We start from the raw sequence: 21,177 nt of genomic DNA on the forward strand, positions 1-21,177 counted from the left end.
ACCTGGGTGGCTCAGTCAGTTGAGCGTTCAACTTTGGCTGGGGTCATGATCTCATGGTTGGTGAGTTCCAGCCCCACGTCAGCTCAGGGCCTGGAGCCTGCTTCGGATTCTGTGTCTCTGTCTTTCTCTGCCCCTCCCCTGCTCATGCTCTGCCTCTCTCTCAAGGGTAAATAAACATTAAAAATTTAAAAAAGAATATGCGGCTCAGGTCTTTCACACTTTTTCACATACTAAAGACCATGCGCTGAGTGTAATGGGGTAAGCAAGGCACTCTCTGGAAATGCTCATCAAAATTCCAGTTTCGTTCTGATGGCCTTTTGAGTAACTGCGTGTCTGTTCCACAACTCACCAGGTACTGTGATAGCATCTTGCCCAGTTCTCTTGTTCCAATGGTCAGATGAGTCCTGTAATCAAATCCCTTCCCAAATTCAAAGCTGGAAAACTCATCGTGGGCAGTCGTGTTTAGGGAGACCACCAGAAGTGCATCGAGTCCTGGTCAGTAAACATGACAGATTCAAAACAAAAGGGGTTGCACGTTAAAAAAGAGGAAAAGCCCATCCTATTTCTACTTGGTGAACGGTGTTCAGAGAATCAAAAAGGGGAAACGGAAACATTAAGAAGAAGCGGGACTCTTGATGTATGAGGAACCCAACAACTTTGCTTGCTTGCTCAGGCCTCAGTAAGAAATCCCCAGAGAAAAAGTATTCCAAGAGCAACTATGTACAAATCTGACAGAAAAACACTAGCAGAAAACTGTGTTTAATGCCTCACCACCAAGTTTTGATGCAATTCTTGGGCATTTAAAAGCAATTTATAAGAAAGGGAATTGTTCAGCTTCAGAGTTTTTCTGAATTTTTAAATTAACAGTAGTTCTCAGAGCACCTGGGTGGCCCCTTTGGTTGAATGTCCGACTCTTGATTTCAGCTCAGGTCATGATTTCACAGTTTGTGAGATCGAGACCCACATTGGGTTCTGTGGTGACAGAACAGATCCTGCTTGGGATTCTCTTTCTCTCTGCCCCTCTTCCTCCTCTCTCTCCCTCTCTCTCTCTTTCTCTCTCTCAAAAATAAATAAACATTTAAAAAAAATAGTTCTCAAAGTCATCTCCACAGCCAAACACCCCTGGGGGCTCGGGCCCTGAGAGCTTGAGGAAAGCTCAGGGTGAAGTGTTGGCCATAACCAGATTTCATTCATTCATTCATTCATTCATCCACTCACTTGTTAATTCATTCACTAGTCCATTTACTCTGTCTATCCTTTCATTAAACAAATCTTTGTTTATTAGGAGCCTATTATGTATCAATCATTGTATCAGGGATACACGATGAATAGAACAGGCACACTCTGTCCCTGCAGAGAAGTACATACAGTCCAATAGAAAAGGAAGATAGGGATCAGATAGTTGCCCTGAGAAGTGATAAGTGTCCTGAGACAGAATGGCAGCATGCTTTGAAAGCCTAAAGGAGAAACTCCTAACTCAGCCCTGTAAAGTCATGGAAGGTATCCGCCAAGAACTGATGTCTAAGCTGAGCCTGAAGGACGAATGGAAGCTGGTCAAGGAAGAGAACCAGAGACTGAAGGTGGAGAGAAGGACTGGGGAGGAGCTGAGATGGGGGAGAGTTTTATGTAGAAGAAAAGTGTATGCCAGGATAGGGAGGACTGAGCCATGAGGTGTACTGGAGGAAGAAGCAGGTGGCTCTGAGTGCCTGGGGTACTAAATGTGGGGAGTGAAGGAAGGCGGGAGTGGGGAGCGGGGGTGGGACCCTGCAAAGTGCCAGAAGCTGTACTAAGGAAACTGATGTGCCCAGAACAGTGGGAAAGGAGGGTGACATAACCCAGCAATCATGCAGGAGACTTTGTGGCCTCCAGGGAGGTTGCCCACAGAACCTAAGCCCCAGAAGCCAGCGTGGGTCTACGCCCAGAAGTCTCAAACAATGCATCCCGTCTAATGATCAGTGGACCCTCCTGTCACTGCATATGACTCTCAATTTCTGCATTTAGCTTCCAGCTCAGTCTGAAACTATGACATGGATAGTAAGAAGTGCTTTTCAAGATCCGTGTGTCTGTCCTTCACATGGATAATCAGAAACAGTAAGGAGTGTCCTAGGTCAGGTGCCCTGGAAGCAGGATCTAACGGAAGAATTTGTGTGTATCTAGTTTATTAAGGGGGAGAAAGAAGGGGAAGTTGTAAGCAAAGATGTGTGTCAGTAAGGGCTTCACCTTAATCTGATTCCTGAAGGACTCTGGGGTATAAACTGTATCACAGTTGACCCACTGGAGGCAAAGGTGCTGGGTTTTTGTATCCCTATATCGATGCCCCCCCCTTCCATTTCTAGGTGGCACATGGTATAAACCCACCCCTGGTCCAAGGGTCAGGTAAGGGTTCAGGTCAGTCAAGGACTCATGACTGTAGGTCACAGGTGTAAGCACTTGGTCATGGCATTTGCAGCCCCTGGGGGATCAGTGTGCAGGTCTAGGGGTTCTGGGGAGGCACCAACAGCATCTGTTACTAGTGGCCAGACAGATCCCAAGATCTTTGGCACCTGAGTAAGTAGGGACTTGTTTAGTACCTTCTGTGCTTCACCACTTAAATTCACAACTCAGTACCTGCTTCTCTGAGCCTGTCTGATTGATTTTCAAGCATTATCTTGCTTTCACCCCCAAGACCATCTGAAAAGATGAGCAGCACCTAGAGAAAGAGGAAAGCAGAAAATGGGACGATGTGAAAATGAAACATATAACTGGGGAGGAAGAAACAAACAAAAGAACACGGAGATGGGAGAGAGACTGTGACGTGAGTACCTGTCCTTGGGATGTAGATTCCTTCTTAAACGTATTCCACAGAGACCGCAAGAACTGTGCATTCAGATGAGTTGGCCCATTAACGGTGACCTGCAGCAGCCTGTCAAATATTGCTTTCTGGTAGATTTGGAACTCAGTAGGGAATTCTCCATCATCGTTCACCTTGAAGGCCACGTTCATCTGCACCTCTGCGCCTGCCCCACAGCTTACCCCCCTGATGGAGGTCATGTCCTCTAAGATGCCTGGGAGGTATGATTCCAGCCGGGGGTGGTCCTCGAACAACTGCGCCCCCGGCAGTTGAGTGGAAATGTCAAACCCAACCACGACGTCCATAAAGCAATCTGGAGACCAAGGAAAATGAGGCCAGGTTAATGAGTAGACAGGAACAAGGAAGGGAAGACGAGGCAGAAAATAAGGAGAGCAGTCATGGCATGGCCCAGGGCTGGAGGGACTCTAGCACCCACAAAGAAAGAAGGAAGATATTGGCTGCTTGATCAACATATAACACAGGTGTTTCCTCTCTCCTTTTTCAAATATTACAAGTTCCAATAGCTATTTGAAGTTCCAATCATGGTTCAGCCTCATTCTCAGAGGCTGGCTTCCTGGCTGGCTGTGTGTGTGTGTGTGTGTGTGTGTGTGTGTGTGTGTGTGTTTGCACATGCATATTTTCTTCTTTTAATGATGACATACTATGATTCATATGATCATATTAAATATTTGAATTATCCTTAGAGATGGTTTAATCCGGAGATCACACATTCAAATGGCTGTAAAGGCCACGTGGATAATGTAAATGAGCTAAATGGGCAGGGAGAACAGAGGATGGATGGAGACTAACCACCCATCTGGTCACTGCTCAGCTCCAGCTGAGAGTCAGCCATGTGGGAAAAGGGACCCAGTGTTGTCAGATAGAGTTTTCAGAGAGAAGCCTGAAATCTAGATTTTTATGTGAAATCTTCAGTGTGTAAAAGCTGGCAATTAATCTTAACAAGTTGTCAACACTGCATAGGACAAACACAATTCAGCTACAAGTTGCCATTTGGACACCTCTGACCCTTCCCAGTTGCTCATTGTACACATGAGGAAAGAATGATTCATGGAGGTTGCTGCTGTTGAACCAGAATAAGAACCCCGGATTTCTGATTCCAGTCCCAGGGCCCTTTGCCCCACTGTAACCTGCTTCCAGCTGAGCACCCCAAATGGGGTGTAGAAGATCTGGAGACCTTGAAAACACCAACCCATTTTGTGAAAGAAGTAGCTTCAGTCATAACTCTAGAAACAGAAGCACACTGAGGAGTTTCTGCACGTTGTACCAGTTCTACAAAATGTTATCATTCACCGCTGCTTCCTGGTGTGCTGTCTTCCCAACTCCCAGCCCAAACATACAGAACCTGAGTCCCACACGGTGACTCTCAGCTGGAGCGAGCAACACCCTCCCCATGAGATGCGCCATTGCTCTCCATTCTTTTCCTTCCCTCCCGGCCTCCCTGACTCATTTATATTACCTTCCTGGCCTTTGCAGCCATTTGTGTTTGTGACCTCTGGGTATTAAATAATCCCCAGGACAATTCAAATCTTCACCATGTTATGATTGCACGAATGCCATCATGTGCAATTTAAGAAACAAAACAGATGAACATGGGGAAGGGAAGGAAAATTAAGATAAAAACAGAGAGGGAGGCGAAACATAGGAAACTTAAATACAGAGAACAAACTGGTTGGTTGTTGGGTAGGGAGATGGGCTAAATGGGCAAGGGACATTAAGGAGGGTACTTGTTGGGATGAGCACTGGGTGTTATATGTAAGTGATGAATCACTAAATTCTACTCCTGAAACCATTATTACACCACATGTTAAGTAACTTGGATTTAAATAAAGTAAAAATATAAATTAATAAATAAATTAATTAATTAAAAAACATGCACATAGATAGGCTCATATAGACACACACACACACACACACACACACACACACACAGGAACACTGAGTCCCTTACAAGACCGTTTAATAAAGTTAAAATAGTAAAGCTGTCAACCTGCAAATGTTAGCTTTACTTACTTCCTACCAGTTGCAAGGCATCATTCTAGGACTTCCAGAAGTGGAAAGGGTAGAAACAGGAGACTGAGGTCCAGGTGCAAAGAGGGGCATAAACCCGGGGTTGGAGTGAAGGGACAGGGCTGACCAGAGGACACAACCCAGGGCCTCCTCCAGCCTCTGCATCCTTTCCCTTGTCTCTGAGGGTGGCTGGCTGATCTCAAGCTTCCCAGAAACAGAGAAAAGGTCTATTTTCACTGTGCACTATTCTAAAAATATGTTCATCTAGAGCTGGCCCCTAGGATACCTTGGGAAATGAAGCACTGGGAAGGTACAATTAAATTAAAAAGAAATAAAGAACAAGGGGAACACTTACTGGTTTTCCCGCAGCTCTGGCAGATTTCACGGACCATTCTTTTCTTCGTCTCTATATCCCTTAAGTTACTAAAGTCTTGGAAAGTGAATACTTTTTCAGAATTGCCTGTTATTGGCAGAAGTTGTTCCTTATGAACATTTCCTATGCCCCAAGCCAGGACACAAATTCCAAGGTTTTTCAGGATTTTTACTTCCTCTGACACATCATAGTAGGGATCTCCGGATGTGATAACTACCAAAATTTGAGGGACACCAGCGTTTCTTCTCCCACCAGAAGGTGGATCAAACATGACTTTCACTTTTCTAAGAGCCAGGTCAATTCGTGGAAACCCCTTGCTCTTGGTGATTTTTTGAATTTGAGTCTTCAACTTGGCTATAGTCAGAGAGTTTTTCAACTCAATAATTTTTTGGAAGTCACGGCCAAATTGAGCCAGCCCAATTTTTATTCCCTGAGATTCAATGTTAAAATTATCAATGATGTCTGACAGAAAAGTTGTCATGGCAACAAACTCTGAGTTGGATATCATGTCAGAGCCATCAAAAAAGAAAACCACATCGGCTTCTTGAATGTTGCAGGCTGCAATTGGAAAAACAAAACAATTATTTTCCTCATGAATGATTCAAAAATTTCTCTTTCCTTCAATACTTAAATTGCTTTACTAAATCCCCACATTAGTAGCAAATTGAAATAAGTTAACAGAAGAGAGGATCAGCTATTGGCCCTCAAAGAGAAGGAAACACAGTGCGAAGGAAGAAAAGGTAATAGACTTTGTTTCAAATTTTAATATTTGCATGATTCATTTGAAAGGGCACTGAAAGTTGCTCAGAGAAAAAGAGAAGTTTGAATAGCTTGAAGCCACTCACTAAAAAGTAATTGCAAAGGCTAGAAATCCCCTCGACACACCCAGATTGGATGGTTCGCCCAAGTCAAGGTAATGGTACCCCTGTACTATATTCAGTATTCCTGTTACTAGTAATGCTACCACTTTGCATGTGTGTTGAGAAATACCATTTTTTAAACAATGCTCTTGGCATACAGTAAGTTAATATTCATGACCATGTTTTAATAAGTTAATCTAATTTTATAGATATAGAAGTAGAATTCAGAGGTTAAGTAACTTGCCTAAGAATACACAATTATTATACTGTGCAGCTGGTACATGGACCGCCTCATCGTTTTATCTCTAAATAAAAGTATTTTTTCTACTGCAGTTTTTTTATAATATCATACCCCACATATTAAAACTGAATGGGACAAGTGCTAATGGCTAGTAAACACAGCATGGGGTCATCTCCCTGAAATCCAATGAGAAATGTCCCATAACGAAGGGATAATCTTCTATGCTCTGTTCCAATCAAATGCAATGGCTGGGACAGGGCCAGCACTGAAGTGATTACTAAAGGCAATTGAAACAAAGGGATGCCCACTGCCACACAATCATTTGTAAGGGTAGTCTGGCAGAGACACACAGCTGGGCTGCCCAGATAGACTTTCAAGGAAGGATTTACTGCCTGGTTGTTGGCGCATGGTCAGCAGAGGGCTTCCGGCTGTCGACTCCTTCAGGGTCAGCCTTACTACAGGGAGATGTCTTGCCAAAGACCGTGCCCTGCCCAGGGCAGCTCACATCTGGGGACTAAGTGAGAAGGGGGTATGACCGCCCAGCCAGCTTAGTCTGATGCTGGACAACGCTGATGGGCAATGCACGCTCCAGAGCTCTTTGCCGGGTTTGGAGCTCTGTCAAGCATGCATCACTGTTTGACTTTTTCCCAGCTTTTTTTCCTAGGTGTGGATCCCTAATAAACATCTTGCATCTTAAACTCCGCCTCAGCATCTGCCTCTGAAAGGTATGCATGGGAGAGGAGAATAAAACCGCTTCCATCTTTGTAGGAAAAGACCGTGTATCCTGGTGATGTACTAGATTTGGTGGGGACCCAATGATTAACAAGGGGCCAAGCCTGCCCAAGGAGGCCACAGTCTTGCGACAGATACAGATAAGGAAACAGCGAATCTGCATTCAGTGCTACCACCAGGAGCAACAGAAGGTGCAGGAGCTGGGAGACACAGTGGGGTCACCGCCAGGAATTGGGGCGGGAAACTGGCGCACAAAGGCTGCAACACGACAGCTAAGCTAGATGTAGCCAGGGAAAATGCTGGGCTGGCATGTTTGTGGTGGGTAGAATACTGTGTACAGAGATGCCATTTCAGATCGACAGGAGAGATTGTGAAGGGGGGAGGGGCAGCAGGTGAGGCTGGAGCTGTGGGCAAGGCTAGATGGAACTCAGAAGGTCAGTAGTTGTAAACTGTAAGCAGAGCAGTGACATGGTCCAGTGTGTGTTAGGAAGATCACTGTGTTGAGAACGGAATCAAAGGTGGCAAGGTGAAGGGCAAGGAGACTAAATTTCACGGTGGGAGTCCAGGGACAGGCTAGAACGGGCAGAACTGAGAAGGCCCCGCTGCCTTGGGAGAAGTCACAATTTTTTTTTCTTACAGATAATACCATCACCATTCTGTATCTGAAACCCAGAAGATTAATTCATTGCTCACTTTGAGCTCAGGTGGCAAATCTTACACTTTCCTCAGGTATGATGCCTCCAGACTACTCCACCCTACTGGTATCTCATGGAATCAGCTTAGGTCCCTTCCCTCCCTGCTCCTACCCACCAGCCTCCATGACTCCCTATTGAACTCCCATATTCTTTCCTCTGCATTAGTGGCCCTTATCCAGAAAAGCACATCAGACCACTTGAACCTCCTGTGGCCCTAGAGAATGTCTCTAATCCCAGTTAGAAGGCCCTGGATCTTTGAAGACAAAAGTCTATCTGTCAAACCATGCAACTCTCCATCCGAGTCTGGCCTGAAACTGGTGCTCAGTGGTTGTGCTGAGACTATTATGCAAATGGAATAGTACAAGTGGCCCCGAAATGGGGTAAGGTGAATACAATCCTAAGTAGAGTTCCTTTCTGCCAAGAAAAAGGCAACAAGGTGGCAAGACCTCAAAGAGTATTTCTGAAACTTCCTTCCATAAGCTCTTCAATGCACACCATGGTGGGAGGGGAACTTTCAGATCTTGTTCAATCAATGCATTTGAGAGATGAGAAAATATAGCCTGAGCAGAGAGATGTTCAGCCATGACACCCAGGTAATGGGAAGCCAAGATTTAATTTATGTTTTGCTTAACCTTTTATTGCTACCCCCACAGAAGCTTTAAAAATCACAACTTACGCTCACGTGCGTTGATACACATTCTTTCTTGAAGAGGCAGGTAAAGATCTTCCAGTTTGTTGAAATTTCCTACATAGAAAATATTGCTTTTATTCCCTGCGATAGCCTCGAGTTCAAATGGGTTGGCCTCTCCTACGCCCACTGCATAGATGTTGATGCCTTTGTTTCTTAACTTCAGTGCTGTGTCATTGAGCCGATTTCGGTCATGGGACTCCCCATCGGTGATGATAATCAACATCTGCTTCACATTTTCCTCGATGCGGCTGCCATGTTCTTTTGTGAACATTATGTTTGTGTGTTCGAGAGCCTTGGCAGTCCAGGTATCCCCTCCGGTGTGCCTGCGTCTCCTCAGATTCTCAACGATTGCAGATCTACTTGAGTATCTACTAAGGTGGAAAAGAACCTCAGGATCATTTGAGTATTTGAGAGCTCCAACCCGAACGCGGTCGATGCCAACATCTGCTTTCTTCACCAAATGGATAGTTAGGTTCATCATGCTTTCTTGCTCTTCTGTACCTATGCTGCTTGAATGATCCAGCACAAACACGATGTCTAACACCTTAATATTTTTACAATCTGGAAGAATAAGGAACCAGGCATCACAATCTTTCTACAGTGTATCCTACACAGACAGTTGAGAAGGGGGAGCAAACTAACATTTGCCATGAACCTACTATGTGCCAGACACTGCACCTTTTGTTAGAGAGGGCTTACTCTGTTTTACAGAGTAAGAAACTGAGGCTCAGTGATGTCCAAGCTACCCCTGATTCCAAGGACATTGTACTTGACAATGGCTCTGTGGTCAGTGTTTCTTAAGCCACGCCACTTTGTTCTGCTACATCTCATTAGGACACAGGATGTCTTTTGCTCTGCAGGCTTTCAACTGAAAGGAAATATCAGAAGGTAGTTCAATGTCAACGTAATGGTGAGACATGACTAGTGTTTGCCAAACTGGCGTGCTGTTTTAAAGAGCTCAGAGGCTCCCTGTATAAGCTGGGATTTTTTTTTTTTATCTTACTCCCTCTAGTTCCAGCTGTCTTTTCAGCTTCTGGTCAGCTAACTTTCCCAAACGCACCATGCCTCTCGGCATTCATTTGTGCTCCTTCTCCTGATCTCCTGAGTTAGAACCCAGAAAGGTCCCAAGTAGGGAGAGCTAAGGCCCTTATCCCCTCATCTCAGCCCTAAGCTCTCCTCCACATCAGAAGCCAAGTGACCACTCTGGATAGGTCTCCAAAGTATGGGGTTTCTCTCCCCTTTTTTTCTTCCCTCAGTAACTTAAGCATATGCCTTTCGGACTTTCACTTTCTCCACTTTCTACCTATATATGGTAACTCCAATCCTTATTTCTGGCAATGAGGTCTCAAATTCTCAAGCTTAAGATGCAATGGAACCTGGGGCAATGACCCACCAAGATTTAGTGATTAGTCATGACTTGAGGTTTATGAGTCGATCTAATGTGTAAGCCAGGGAAATTTCACCTTATGCTATAGAAAGGGCCTCCACCAACATTATATTTATCAAAATGAAGAAATGCCAGGAAAAGCCCCATGGATTTCAAAGGTGGGGATGTGACCTTAAGATAAACCTTTCTTAGAATGTCTCAACATTACTAAGAATTTGGCAATCATTGCCATTTTTTTTTTTTTAAGCAGGCTCACATCCAGTGTGGAGCCCAATGCAGGGCTTGAACTCACAACGCTGAGATCAAGGCCTGAGTTGAGGTCAAGAGTTGGATACATGGGGCGCCTGGGTGGCTCAGTCGGTTGAGCGTCCAACTTCGGCTCAGGTCACGATCTCACGGGTTCGTGAGTTCGGGCCCTGCGTCAGGCTCTGTGCTGACAGCTCAGAGCCTGGAGCCTGTTTCAGATTCTGTGTCTCCCTCTCTCTACCCCTTCCCCGTTCATGCTCTGTCTCTCCTCTGTCTCTCAAAAATGAATGAACGTTAAAAAAAAAAAAAGAGTTGGATGCTTAACCAACTGAGCCACCCAGGCACTCCAGAAATCATTGCCATTTTAACTAAGCTGTTAAGAGAGAACTCACAGCGCCACTGTCTAAAACTCAGACTTAGGCCAAGACATTTTGTTTGTTACCTTTGTAAAGATTTCTCACACATAATTCTGAATAATATAGTCCAAAGGTCTCTATGTTGCTAGGGGAACAACATACAACAAATTTACTAATACTTCAGCATGTTCTCTTAGTGGTACCCATAAAACAGGTAACAGCACGTGGTAGATTTAAAAGCACAGGTGTTTTTAGTCTGACATGTGTATTTATAGCAACTTCTCTATTAAGAGCCATTAAAGTTGATGGACTCAAACTGAAGATTTGCTCAACACAAGTTTTAAAGTACGACAGTTCGTGAGATAAAATGATCTCAAGCAATCATTTTTAAAAAGTAACAACTTGAAATTTTCTAAAGCTATAGACACATGAAAAAGCAAATGTAAAATATCTCTCTGATAGTGGTGAAGAAGAAAAATGCAAAAGAATGAAAGTACACACTATATCTTTAAAATACAGGGGATATTTAGGGGGTTATGCTTAGGACATTGGATTTAATTTAACTAAGAGGAAGATGAATTTGTTTCTCTAATTATTTACTAGTTGACACTGGTTATTGGTAGGCCAGGAACAATTCTGGGGAATCATTTGAGATTAAAAATTGGCTCTGAAAAATCTAGGTATGGACGTAGTTAAAAATGTGGAAGCTCGATAAGAAATTCTGAGAACCTGTGGGAATATACTTGAAGTCACCACAGCCAGACTATTTTGTTGCCAAACTAGAGGGCAAAATTGTTAAACTGGAATATCCCTGGAGGTTACAGGTGTTTCCACAACACAGACAAGACAAGACTGAAACTTAACACTAAAGTCCAGATACAGTCCAAGCCCGTGGTACAGCCCACTGCTCATCCCATGAAGTCAACAGCTCATGCCCTTGAGTCCTGAAGAGTAACAATGTCACTTACCGTGGAGAGCACATACACGAAAAATGAGTTCGCTTTCTATTGCATTTAGATCATCAAAGTTCTCAACTTGGAAGACCAGCTTGCCATCCCCACTGATCTCCTCCAGCTCCATCCTGTTGGCGCCATATACTCCCACGGAGAAGATGATGACACCACTGTCCCGTAGTGCTTTAGCAGGTTCTCTCACAGAATCTTGTGCTTCTCCATCCGTGATGAGGATAAGAAACTTTTTGACCCCAACACGGGCCCCCTTGGTGGGGGTGAAGTATTGAGCTACAAAGGTTAGTGCACTTCCAGTCAAAGTGTTACTGTTGATGTAAGACATTCTGTCTACTGCATCAGAAATTTCTTTTTGTGTAAAGTATTTATTAAGCTGGAATTCTTCCTGATTATAATTACTGAACTGAACGACACCAATCTGAGTTTTGTCTGGACCAATTTTAATCTTTGCTGATAGATTTTTCATGAAGGTTTTCATTTTTCCAAAATTTTCATACCCAATACTGCCAGAACTGTCCACCAGAAACATGATGTCAGCCTTCATGTCTTCACATCCTGCGCGTTGTCAAAGAGACCAGGTTGATATAATTTTCAAAACACAGAGAAGCAGCAAGCAAGAAAGAAATGCATTAGTCAGAAAACATCAAAACTTAACTCAAACACCTGCTATTGTATTTGAAAATTTTATCTGCTTCTATAGTAGAGGCCTGTTGACCAGGACCCAGACTCAGAAATCTACTGAATATTATCCAACAAGTTTTAAGAGAAAATGCAACTTCCAAAGTGTATATTCATTCACCCATGCATCATTCATTTATGCATAGTTCATTCATTCATAATTCTTGAGGTGTATGAAATGCCAAGTATCAGGTTATGTGTTAAAGGATGTGATGGTGATCAAAAAAAGGAATAAGAGAAAAGGTAATCAATTCCCTATGCCCATAGGACTAATATTTCTGGGTTTTATGTATAATCTTGAAACAAAAAATTCTAAGCAATCTTTACACAGCCTTATTTTCTGGGATAACTTACAGTGATTTGATAAACACTATGAATCAGTATTAGAAACCGGGGTGAAAAACTTTTACTAGAAATAGTAAGTACATTAGTAAGCACATATCCATTCAACATGGATGTATAAATAAAGGATCATTCCTTTATACCTAAAGTTTGTAGATTTTCTACTGGTTAGAAATGGACATATATGTGTGTGTGTGTGTGTGTGCGCGCGCACAGAAGACCAATTTCTATAAGCCATAAAAAAAAATGGTGTTATTAATTCATGATACAGATGTGTGTGTATACAATGCAAATATATTGTCATTAGCATGTATCTCCTTAGTCTTAACCCTTTGCTCTACCTGCTATCACTGCCATTCTCTTAGCAGTCCTTCCCTTAACTCTCACAGAGTCTATCCCATACTATTTGAAAATGAACAATTAGCATTAGTCAAAGAGGAATAAGACAATGCTTATTATTTTTTAATAACCTGTGTAAGGACAACCAGGGAGCATTAAAGCCACCATGTAAGATCCAAGCTGACTGAGGCCATCTTGAAAGTCATATATAGAGAGGTCATTAAAGATGTTTGTGGCCTTGGCAAGGCCCCACTGCTATGAAGTGTGGAAGCCTCTCCTCCATGAAACGTGTAAAAGGAGTAGACTTTTACATGTGGTTTGGTATACCCCCTTAGATCTGCTTGTGACAAGATTATTTCCTGTCCTCTAATATCTGGTCTCCCATTCTTCCATGCTGATATAATTTCAGCTAGACAGATGACTGTCCAGGTAAGTATCACTTTTCTAGCCTTCCTCGAAGCAGATGTGGCCCTGTGACTACATTTTGCCAATAGACAGGAGCAGAAGTGATTTGGCCACTTCTGGGTCTTAACATTAAAACAGGGCAGTGTGATGGGCTCCCCTGGCTCTTTCTCCCTTTCCACAAGTGCAAGGTGAAGAGAACCGGAGCTTCACCATTGACCTAAAGATGGGAGCTATATGCTGAGCCTGCAAGAGCCTCTCTGCTAAATCTGCACCCTGCTCCCCCTGGACTGTTATGCAAGACAGAAATAATATTCTGTGTTGTGTAGTTTGGGATCTTTTTGTTATGGCCTCTTATCTTGTCCCCTAAGCAATAGGTACAATGTGTCTCATTCCGTCTGCATCTGCCCTGAAACTAGTCAGTGTTTTTCTAGGCCCGAAGGCTTTGGTTCCTTAGCTTTCCTGCCTCTCCCTGTTCACCATCTTATGGATCATCTCCTTGTCCACAGCTTGTCTCCTCTTCCAGGTGTGCCAGTGTTCAGGCACCTCAAGTGCAACCCCCTGACCTACAGGAGATGTGCCGTACCTCCTCAGATTGGCCCAGGGCTGTCTCCCTCGGAGTGACCGAGATACAATCTACTTTATGTTTCCTGGAACCCTTTTACTTTTCTTTGCGTCATCCCCAGGAAATTCTGGGGAACTTTTTACTCTTGTACTCTTTCTAGAGCATCCTGAAGACCCAACTCTACTACTGTCTGTAACAGGGTGAACAACGAACAATAATGTGATTTAGGATTTTGCTGTGAGCTCTGCTGATTTATCTTTGGATTTTAGTGACTCACAACATTCCAGAATGTTCACTTTTGTAAGTTCAAATAAATGGGAATCCTTCTCTTTTTCTCAGCAGTGAATTTAGCCAACTTGTGCAATAGCTAATTTTTATGTAGCACTGAATGCCCACGTGCATTTTTCTAAGTGTTCCACATGCCTTATCACCTTCAAGCTTCACCTGGAAGCTAGGCCTACCCTCAGGGATTAAGGCAGGTGGATAGTAAGTGAACTATTCAAGGTCCACAGCTAATATAGCTGGGGTTTGAACTTTACCTCATTGACTCCAGCATCCTTTATCTTAACCAGTAAGGTAACATGCCTCTCAGCAGACAAAATTTTCATGTGCTAATATTAGCAAACCAACACATACCATATTCAGTTAGTAAGTCGCTGCTCCTAATAAGAGGCATCACGATCGGGTACAGGTATTTGCAAATTGTTCTTCCTAACTTTACTTACGTAATTTTAGCCTGAACGAAAATGCAAATATGTGTTTCTGGTACAGATAAAAATAAACAATTGTTATATGTGTACTAGATAAGCATTCATAATAGAGGAATGATGGTTGATGTTTATTATGCTAAACCTATAAGGATTCTAGGATGTAGGTGTTACCCTTGCTTTATAGATGAGGAAGTCTGAAGGTCAAGCAGGAAAGTGGTTGAATCCTAACCTACTCAAAGCCAGAGCCCATTTTCTTTCCATGTGCTCATCTGCTTCAATTAGTGCACACACACACACACACACACACACACACACACTCTCTTACATGCCATACTGGTGGGCTTTGTCAAGGCCACAATACTCTTAGCAACCTTCCTGCTTATGACCCCCAAGATGGCCTCAGGGCATCTGTCTGTGGAGGGCTTCTCCAATCTTGTCAACTGGTTTAAAGTAAGGGGCTGAATCCTCCGTGGTGAGGAAGGAAGTTAGCAACAATGTTAACCAGAAAACTGGTCACATCACTCCTGGTCTCAGCCTGGCTATCAGCCTGTAGGAAGCAACCCATGAGGGTGCAGAGAATAAAGCCTTCTTTGTTTTGCTCACCTTTTTCAGTGCAGATTCTGCGAACAACTTCATTTTTTATTCTCTTTAAAGAATCAAAGTTCTGCCCAAAGTTAACCCTTTCTTCCTCCCCAGCAATTTGTTGGAGTTCTTCTTTGTTAGCCTCCCCAATGCCAACCGCATGAATGGTGATTTGTTCAGCCCTTAATCTCTCAGCAGGCTTCAGGACTTCATCCCTGGACTTCCCATCAGTCAGCACAATGAGATAATTGGGAACACTGCTTGTCCTACGCTTCTTTCCCTCTTTTATTATTTGCAGCATGAAATCCAGGGCTTTCCCAGTATCTGTGTTGCCGTTGAGTTGCTTGATGTTCAAAACACCCTTTCTTAAATCCACATTATTAGAATTGTCATTGATGTGAAACTCCACTTTTATCTTATCTGAATACTGTACAGCTCCAACTTGGACTTTGTCTGGGCCAATGCTGAACATTTCTGTCACTGCCAAAATAAATTCCTTCATCTGCTCAAACCCCGTTCTGTTTATGCTAGTTGAGCCATCGATGAGGAAATAGATATCAGCCTCTTTTGTATCCACACAGCCTGAAAAAAAATGTGGAAAATGCATTCTTCGTTAATTACAGAAATATCTGGAGAGAAGTTTGCAAGAGGGTTTGTAGAGGAACATGAGGCTGTGAAGGTTCTGGAGAATGAGAACTCTTCATCATTTACCCAGAGACTGCCTGCTTCATCGAGCCTGTTCATGCCCATTTTCTCCTTTGAAATTCACAACAACCTGGTGGGAAATTGCAACAGAGTGACACCTAGTACTTTGTCTAAGGTCATCTGCCAGTTAATTAAAAGGCAGGACCAGATTCCCAAGTCTCCAGGCTGTAAGTTAAATTGTTTGTATAGTATTGACACCTGCCTTTTCAGACAGTTTATGCCTTATCATTTCCCGAGAAATGCAATGGAGGAGAGGACCTGCTTCTCTTACTTCCTCAATATCCTCTTTTCCCCAGAGCAACTAGAACACTATATTTAAAACTAGAGCCAGGGCCACCTGGGTGGCTCAGTCGGTTGAGCATCTGACTTCGGCTCAGGTCATGATCTCACGGTCTGTGAGTTTGAGCCCCGCATTGGGCTCTGTACTGACAGTTCAGAGCCTGGAGCCTGCTTCAGATTCTGTGTCTCCCTCTCTCTCTGACCCTCCCCCATTCATGATCTATCTCTCTCTGTCTCAAAAATAAACAAACATTAAAAAAGTTTTTTTAAACTAGAGCCGGATCATATTACTCTCCTACTTATATGGTTTATCATTGCATTTAGAACTTAAAAATATAAATCTGGCCTGAACTTCCTCCCTGTTTTTCTCTCAGACCCTATTTCGAGCAATTCTTCATCTTACTCGCTGTGTTCCAACCACGCCAGGCTGCTTTCTGTACTCTGAATGTGCCCCAGGGCTTTTGTACTTGCCCTCCTCTCTCTTGCTGGAATATTCTTCTCCCTAAACATTCACATAGCTGATTCCTTCTTATCTCATCATGGATATACCAACTCAAATGTCAGTTCTTCAAAAAGGCATTCTCTTCCCCTCTAGCTAAAGCACATTGGTCATCATCTACCCTATTACTCTCTATTTTCTTTATGATAGCCATACTTCTTTAAGTTATCTTACTCATTTTTTCATGAGCACAGACTGCTTCCTGCCAGAGTGTCCCCATGAGGGCAGAGATTGTCAACTTCTCTGCTTCTACCCAGTATGCCTGGTCCATCGCAAGATTTCAACCAAAAATTTTAAATAAAAGGACTCTGGGTGGTTTAGTCAGTTGAGCATCCAACTTCGGCTCAGGTCATCATCTCGCGGCTCATGGGTTCGAGCCCTGTGTCGGGCTCTCTGCTATGACCATGGAGCCTGCTTCAAATCCTCTGTCTCCCTCTGTCTCTCTCTCTGCCCTGCCTTTCCCTTCTCTGCTCAGATGTGTACTCTCTCTCTCTCTCAAAAATAAATATCAAATAAATAAATAAATACACTCTCAATGTTCCTTCCTTCCTTTCTTGTTCCTTCCTCAATGTTTCTTCCTTTCTTAAAGCCCTGGAACAAAGTAAAACATGCTTTAACTTTACTAATAGTCTATTTATAACTCTATCAATTTACTCATTGCAATTGGGTAGGAGAAAAAGCATAATTTAAAAATTTAGATTATTTACACAGTTATCTGGTTGAATGTGTTGAAAGATCCTTAAAATACAAGACTATTTAGGTATTTCAGAAATAGTTTCTTTATTCACAGCTTTTTGGTAATTTATAGCTATTGACACTACTTTAGGCTATGGGGAGTTGGTCCCTAAGAAATCAGAAATACTGGAAATAAGTTTGGACCTGAGAATTAAACTATGAAATTGACATATAAAATATTAGGAGGAAGATAAGCAGTTATCTGCAAAAGACAGGGTTGATCCCAGGCCAGCAAAACCTGATATCAATAAAGATAGATTGATTTATATAAATCTAATGAAGAAGAATGAGGTGTTCTCCAGAAGAAAGATAGTGGTGATCAGCAATGAAGGAGGAAAACAATATGAGTCACAGTGGGCAACCAAGGCAATGCCCATGCAACCCCCCTAGAATTGTGTTGTCCAATATACTAGCTACTAGTCAGATATTACTATTAAAAGGTAAACTGGAACTACTTAAAATTAAATAAAATTCAAAAATCAGCTCTTTAGTTGCACTAGCTATATTTCAAGTGATTAACAGCCCCAAGTGGCTAATACCTATCATATCCAACAGTGTAAATACAGAATACTGTCATTATCACAAAATGTTTGGCTAGACAATGTCGAAGAAGAATGTGTCCCCTGGTCCAAGGTCTCACCTGTACAGTTATACAGAGAGACAGAGAGAGAACTCTATATATTTGACTTTATTTTTTAAAATATTTTATTTTATTCTTTTTTTTTAATGTTTACTTATTTTTTAGAGAGCGAGCAAGCAAGCAGGGATGGGCAGAGAGAGAGGGAGATACATAATCTGAAGCAGGCTCCAGGCTCTGAGCTGTCAGCACAAAGTCCGCCGCGGGGCTCGAACCCACGAACTCTGAGATCATGACCTGGGCCGAAGTTGGATGCTTAACCAACTGAGCCACCCAGGTGCCCCTGAATATTTGACTTTATTTTTTTTTAATTTTTTTTAACGTTCTATTTATTTTTGAGACAGAGAGAGACAGAGCATGAGCAGGGGAGGGTCAGAGAGAGAGGGAGACACAGAATCTGAAACAGGCTCCAGGCTCTGAGCCGTCAGCCCAGAGCCCAATGCGGGGCTCGAACTCACGGACCGCGAGATCATGACCTGAGCCGAAGTCGGACGCTTAACCGACTGAGCCACCCAGGCGCCCCGCCATCACTCTTTTTTCTATACATCAGTCTCTTGGTTTGATTAATGTGAGCGTCTCCTTGATTCAATGAAGTTTGATTTTAAAAAACTGGATGCCCACTAAGTGACAGATGTGGTGGATACAGTAACGAAGTCAATGTAGATTGGTTCTCTGTGTTTTACCGTTCTGAAACTACAAAGCCGGCCACCACACTCCAGACCATGGCAAATTCTCTAAGGTTGAGGTTCTTAAACACTGCTAACAGAAGTTCAAAGGGCGGCGTACTAAAATGCAAGTGCCCAGGCCCTACTCTGACACTAATTCATTAGGTTTCGGGTAGGGCTTGGGCCAATGAATTAGTGATAAACTTCCCCAGGACACTCTGGTAAGTTTACAGCAGATGCTGTTGGTGCTTAGCCTGTATCCCCTCAAGCCCTTCACCGCATTTGTGCCCACTGGCTCCCAGGGCTTTCTCTCTAACGGCTAGTACCTAGGGCTGTTTATGGGTGGGTTGCTCTCAGGTTCCTGGAACCCTCTTGCCAGGGGCTTGAAGAAGTGCCTGGAAATTTACATTCTCTCATGTGCTGGAATATAAATTCTCTAGCTGCACTGCCCCCTGACAGGAGCAATTCTAAGGTTTAACCCACATTGTCCCTAGGATGGCCCTGTGGAATTGAACTCCAGGGAACTTGGCTTATCGTCCTTCCCCTCCTGGTCCCAACTCTCCCTTTCCTACCAATCTCCAGTTTTCCCTGGATATATTTTCTAATCAAAATCTATCCATTTCACATGAATCCTTGCCTGGCATCTACTTCTGAGGAACCCAACCTGAGTCAAGTACCAATATTTGAGAGCCATTGAATTAACAAGAAGCCATCTACTGGAGGCCTTATGGAGGATAGTTATCCCCCTTGGATGGCCCTTGCCATTAGCCTTGGTCCCATACCTTCCCATTTAGAATTTCTTTTTTTAATTTTTTTTAATGTTTATTTTGTATTTTTGAGAGAGAGAGAGAGAGAGCGAGCACGCGCACAAGCAGGGGAAGGGCAGAGAGAGAGAGGGAGACAGAGAATCCGAAACAGGTTCTAGGCTCTTAGCTGTCAGCACAGAGCCCAACACAGGCGCTCGAACCCACGAACCATGAGATCATAACCTGAACCAAAGTTGGACACTTAACTGACTGTCACCCAGGCACCCCCATTTAGAATTTCTGTAACAAAAATAAATGTGACCCTTTTTTGGTTACATCATTTCAAAATCTCTAAGAGAGGCCACACTACACATCCCCCCTATGCCCTAATAGTTCATACTAGACCAAGGTCACTGCCACTCTGAGCAGCTTCCCCACATGTCACTTAGGAGGTAACAGAGGACTTGTTTCTTGCTGCTACGTATACGGGCCACAGAAAATCCAGGGCCAGCCCAGGATGAGTTTAAAATTAGCCTTCAATGTCATTGGAAGATTACAATTCTTTTCCATGCGAATGCTGCCAAATTACAATTTAGGTGCGACACGTGACCAAGTTCTGGCCGTTGGGATGTAAGCAGAAATGATGTGTGTAATTTCTGGAAATATCTTTGAAGAAAAGGAAATGGAAGCCTGACCTCTTCCTTCTCTTTTCTCGTTCTTGCTTGCTGGATGTGAGTGGGATGCCTAGAGCAATGATCTTGGACTATGTTCCTGGGAGTTAAAAACCACAAACAGCAATAAATAAATAAATAAATAAACAAAAAATAAATAAATAAATAAAAACAATAATGTCGAAAGAGACAGGGTCTCTGACTCTGTGGTGTACCAGCTGTGTCTACCTACCTTAGGACTTATTGTGCAACAGAAAAAACAGTTTTATCCCGATTAAACCACTGCTGTTTTTATTTCTGTTAGTCACACCCAGATGTAACTGTGACTGATACAAGTTACCCAACAGTATATTCCTGCACTGATACAGCAGCCATCAGCCACATGTGGCTATCAAAACTAAAATGAGTTCAAATCGGGGCGCCTGGGTGGCTCAGTCGGTTAAGCGTCCGACTTCGGCTCAGGTCATGATCTCACGGTCCGTGAGTTCGAGCCCCGCGTCGGGCTCTGTGCTGACAACTCAGAGCCTGGAGCCTGTTTCAGATTCTGTGTCTCCCTCTCTCTCTGCCCCACCCCTGTTCATGCTCTGTCTCTCTCTGTCTCAAAAATAAATAAACGTTAAAACAAAAATTAAAAAAAAATAAAAATAAAAAAATAAAGTGAGTTCAAATTAAATTAAATTTGAATTTCAGATCTTCTGTTACACTAGCCACATTTCAAGTGCTCAACAGTCACACATGGCTAGTGACTGCCTTACTGGACATCACAGATGGAGAACATTTCCATCGCCACGGAAAGTTCTGCCGAACAGCACTAACATATACAAGGCTACGCTACCTTTGAAAAACATACGTGTGTGTGCTTGTGTGTACGTAGCATAGAGAAGGAGAAGAAACTAAATGACATGAGAAATAAACGTTAAAATGGTTTTGTCTGGATGATAGGATTACAGATGATTTTATTTTCTTCATGTTCATCAATACTATCAAACTATTTTTTAACTAACACCTATTATTTTTTTACATTTAATTGCGGTACGATTTACACGCTGAAGAATTCACGCGTTGTAATCTTTCAATGATTTTTGGTAAATTCATCAAGTTTTGCCAGCACAACCAAAATCTAGTCTTGGAACATTTTCCTAACTACTCATGTTCCCTTAGCCAAGTACAGTCAGTTCTCGCTCCTGCCCTTGCCCTAGGCCACTACTCATAGTA

At 43.0% G+C, this 21,177-nt stretch overlaps 1 protein-coding gene across 1 annotated transcript in view; it reads right to left on the reverse strand.

Annotated features, from left to right (window-relative positions):
- The window catches only part of COL6A5 (collagen type VI alpha 5 chain), a 106,921-nt gene that overhangs the window by 64,615 nt on the left and 21,129 nt on the right, over nucleotides 1-21,177 (reverse strand). Inside the window, exons 5-11 of the mRNA XM_042955874.1 lie at nucleotides 15,047-15,607; nucleotides 11,408-11,962; nucleotides 8,436-9,011; nucleotides 5,214-5,789; nucleotides 2,803-3,143; nucleotides 2,608-2,689; nucleotides 350-492 (exon numbers count right to left, since the gene is read on the reverse strand). Of these exons, the coding sequence (XP_042811808.1) occupies nucleotides 350-492; nucleotides 2,608-2,689; nucleotides 2,803-3,143; nucleotides 5,214-5,789; nucleotides 8,436-9,011; nucleotides 11,408-11,962; nucleotides 15,047-15,607 (2,834 nt within the window). The remainder of the gene's footprint in view (nucleotides 1-349; nucleotides 493-2,607; nucleotides 2,690-2,802; nucleotides 3,144-5,213; nucleotides 5,790-8,435; nucleotides 9,012-11,407; nucleotides 11,963-15,046; nucleotides 15,608-21,177) is intronic.

This window comes from Panthera leo, chromosome C2, assembly GCF_018350215.1.
Source record: "Panthera leo isolate Ple1 chromosome C2, P.leo_Ple1_pat1.1, whole genome shotgun sequence".
NCBI classification, from domain to species: domain Eukaryota; kingdom Metazoa; phylum Chordata; class Mammalia; order Carnivora; family Felidae; genus Panthera; species Panthera leo.